Source organism: Silene latifolia, chromosome 10, assembly GCF_048544455.1.
Source record: "Silene latifolia isolate original U9 population chromosome 10, ASM4854445v1, whole genome shotgun sequence".
Taxonomy (NCBI): Eukaryota; Viridiplantae; Streptophyta; class Magnoliopsida; order Caryophyllales; family Caryophyllaceae; genus Silene; species Silene latifolia.
Window position 1 is genome coordinate 56,952,556 of NC_133535.1, and position 4,065 is coordinate 56,956,620.

At 37.4% G+C, this 4,065-nt stretch overlaps 1 protein-coding gene across 1 annotated transcript; it reads left to right on the forward strand.

Annotated features, from left to right (window-relative positions):
• Nucleotides 1-229: 229 nt before the first annotated feature.
• LOC141607612 (uncharacterized) lies at nucleotides 230-676 on the forward strand. The gene has a single exon (XM_074426961.1). The coding sequence runs from the start codon at nucleotides 230-232 to the stop codon at nucleotides 674-676; it is 447 nt and encodes a 148-aa protein (XP_074283062.1).
• Nucleotides 677-4,065: the final 3,389 nt, after the last annotated feature.

Sequence of the window (4,065 nt, forward strand, 5' to 3'; positions counted from 1 at the left end):
TGAGAACATGTATTACACTTTTGGTTTGGTTTTGAGAATTGTAACTCTTCGCTAAGTATTTATATGCAAGGTGAAGGAAAATATTAAGAATGGATTTCATGATAATCTTTGGGTCTATTCGACCAAAGGATACTCTATCAGTAATGGTTATGAATGGTTGTTGGGTCAGCATCCCAAAACTACCTGGTCTACTCTTGTGTGGAACAATTGGAACATCCCAAAACATTCTATGGTTGCTTGGATGATTATGCAAGATGGACTAAACCTGAAAACCAAGCTACATGCTATTGGTTTATGCCCTGATGAGGACTGTATCTTATGTGGGGAACAGCCTGAGACTAGTAATCACTTATTCTCAGAGTGCAGGTTCACTAGCAAGGTGAAGGATAGAATTGCAGAATGGATAGGTAAGCCAATGCCTGGTCTCAATGCATTACTACTATCTGCAAGCAAGAACAGAATTCAATGGAAGGCCTTTGCGTGTGTCCAAGTAGCTTTTTGGTATACCATTTGGTTTCAGAGAAACAGTGCGAGACATCAGTTGTGTGTTCAGAGACCTGACATTGTAGCACAAAGAACCAAGCAGCTTATTCGAGAGAGAGTATGTAGCAAAATGGGTAATCTAGGAAACAATGGTGCCATTGATTGGCAGGCAAGCATAGGTTTTGTATGCTAGAATGTCTTAGTTGAGATTCGAACTTTGGCCGTGTATGTATTGTTGGTTTTTTGATATATTAATATACTCACATTTCACCTAAAAAAAAAGTATTTATATTTAAACGTTATTTCTTCATTGTTTATTTGATTATCATTGCCTCGGGTAACCGAGATGGTAATGTCTTCATACCTGAGTGGTCCTGGTAAGGCACTTGGAGTATGGGGGTGTTACAAATCATGACTACATCTCCTTTAGGTGCACAGCCAGGTTGTGCAAAGCCTTTAGCGAAGCAGTTTTCATCTTTTGCTTATATTCATACGATTCATAATAAGAATCATAAGCAGGCTTGACTGCAACAACTTTCGTTAACGTAGTAGTAATTGCTTTAGCTTCCATCATGGCTTTTCTTAAGTTCAGAAAATGTAAAGATTAAAGTACTTACGATATGTTAATATTCGTACCCTAATCTATTTAAAGAACAAGTAATAATTAACGTCTACATATAGGTACCTCGGGGATGACAACATTGATGAGGTTGGCAGGCCATTGCACATAAAAGCTTAGGGCTTCTTTCAAATAAGTGACCTCCTCATTAGGAAATGGTACTTTTACTTCCCCATACTCGTCTTTATATAATTGGGACACTTTTACTTTCCTGCAATTGTGACGAAGGAGTATACCATGAACCTTAACTTGCTGAAGCCGGTCGTAATTGAACACGTATCTCCTGGCAACAACAACTTTATATTTCCCCTGTAAATAGGACAGACGACAAGCCACCTTGCAATCACCCTTCACGTCAGCTTTAATCAATTAGTACACATACATTCACTACCTTTAATAAATTTCATAAGTAAAAAACGTGTATGATATGAATAATTATAAACTAGCAGCGATTACCTTTTTCAGTGTTGAAAAGAACATCTGATCATCAACTACCTCCACTTCATCATGTGTTACGACCTTCCTGGCATCGTCTTCCTCTTCAACTGCCTGATATCGATCCTCAGCTCCCACTTCAGTCTCCTTTCCCATTTCTTTCTCCCTTGTCATGTCATCCTCGGCTTCCTTCAGTACATTAACACTTGTCCACATAACACGTATTGATTTTCCAAATCATATAACATATTGTGTATATATATATATATATATATATATAAGATATAAATATTATTACCTCTTTTTCCTCCTCCTCCTCCTCCTCCTCCTCCTCCTCCTCCTCCTCCTCCTCCTCTTCCTCCTCCTCCTCTGCTTCCTTTATGACTTGTTGAACCATATCCAACTCCTTTTCTGATGGCTTTTCCCCAGTTTCCAACATTCTCACCATCAACCTGGGTATTTTCTGTAGCTGTGTAGTAGAAATTAATGTCAGCATATATAATTATAAATTAATTATGTTGGTTCAAATACAGTATTTACAGATTACCTTCTTGGAATCATCACCACGTCGAGTAGATTTCCCAAACTACTTAGTTATACCAACATGCATTCCAACCCCTCTCACGCGACCTGGATGCTCTGCTTTGCCGATTTTCCTAGCAAGAATGTCATCACGTCCTTCAGGCTTCCATTTTCCTTCCTGTACCTCCTTCTCATAGATCCTCTACATACACATAAAACCATTAAGCAACTCACAATTATATAACTCCGACTACCAGTGGTAGGAGTGACATATTTATTCAAACTTACAATTTTCTTTTTGATGTCCTTATCATATTCAGTTTCCGTCTTTCCATTCTTAGGAGTGTGACCTTCCACCCAAGCGTCGTGACGACTGAATTTTCCAAGCTTTGCCTACAATTCATTCATCACATTGATATCCTCTCAAAATATGTATGATTACTATGAACATATATAACATTCATCACCTAATAGTCTAATACTATAAGAATTATGTACTTACAAGTTTCTTCTTAATCAATCTATAACCACCTCGAGAGCCGTAAAAGGTCTTTTTCTTTGAAATGTTTGCCTTGTTCCTCTCACTCATAGCCTTCATCAAATAAATTGTATCAAGAACTGTAAGCATAACAAAACACTAAACTAAGTATACTTCTTTACTTATTATTATTAAGTTACCTTAAACTTCTCAGACTGCCTATAAGCGATATAGCTATCCCAATGGTCCTGAATGACATACGGATACTTCGTTTTTTGGTGGGTTCTTGTTCATCTCCCCAATTTCCTTGTTGAACAAGTGGTTCTCAGCAATCTTTAACTTCCAAGATCCGAAGGCTTCCCCTGTCTTTTTTTTAGGTACTTATCATACATTTTGGGGACAACGTAAGCTAACTGCATATATGATGAACGTAGTTGGTACAAGTGTTTCGGCTAATACACATATCAAGTAGTAACTTAATTTCAACTAAAACATTTATTATTGTATATACATACCTTTATTCTGTTTATTAGCATGGTGTTCCGTATTTTACTCAGTTCACTGATACCTGGCGTACCGAGAGGCACATACTGTCTTACGCAACAACCAATCCAACTCGCAAAATACCCGGCATACTCACCATATGGCAGCCCCATATCTTTATCCCATTGTAAAGAATTAGGTATCTTTGAATTTATTGCTTCTAAGGAAACCCTGTGGCGCATTCGACCCGCAGTGTGTTGCAAATTATTCTCATCACCTGAGTCATCGCCTGACGCATTTTCATCGTTTATTTTCCGCTTTTGGACCATATCTAAAGCAGAAATTAATAAACAAATAATAACAATGCATACTTATAATAACAAACAAATCTCTAGAGAGGAGGGTTTATTACTTCTTTAAAGAGGAGAATCCGGATTGATCTGGCGGCGGCAATGGCGACGATGACGATGACTGCAACGGCGATGGGGTAGTTTGGTGGTTGAGAGGAAGCTCAATGTTTGAGGATATTATGTAGAGGAGGGGAATCTCAGAGTATATATGTGTGAATAATACAACACTTGCAAGACCTTGTTTATTGGAAAGTAATAAACACGATAGAAGAAAAACCGTTGTATTTTGTTCCCAAATAGACAACGGTTTTTTCTAAACCATAATTGATTAGTACTATCTGCACGGGTTTGAAATAACCGTTGTCTGTAATATTTTCATGTTGTTTGGTTTTCCCGCCAAGAAATAAAGCATCATTTTTATATACATAACAACGGCTTGAACCATTATAACTATACACGTCCTGAACAACGGTTTGGGTATAACCGTTTACTTTATATTTCATTGTGTTTGATTTTACCGCCAAGAAATAAAGCATCAATTTCATATAGATAACAACGGCCTGAACCGTTATAACTGTACACGTCCTGAACAACGGTTTAGGTATAACCGTTTTATTTAATAATTCATTTTGTTTGATACGATTTTTCCCTAACCGTCCCACTGCAACAACAGAAAAAGTTTACAATAGCAGTAT

What these genes read in the sequence shown, in the direction of transcription:
- LOC141607612 (XM_074426961.1), top strand. Translation starts at nt 230, where the DNA reads ATGGTTGCTTGGATGATTATGCAAGATGGACTAAACCTGAAAACCAAG.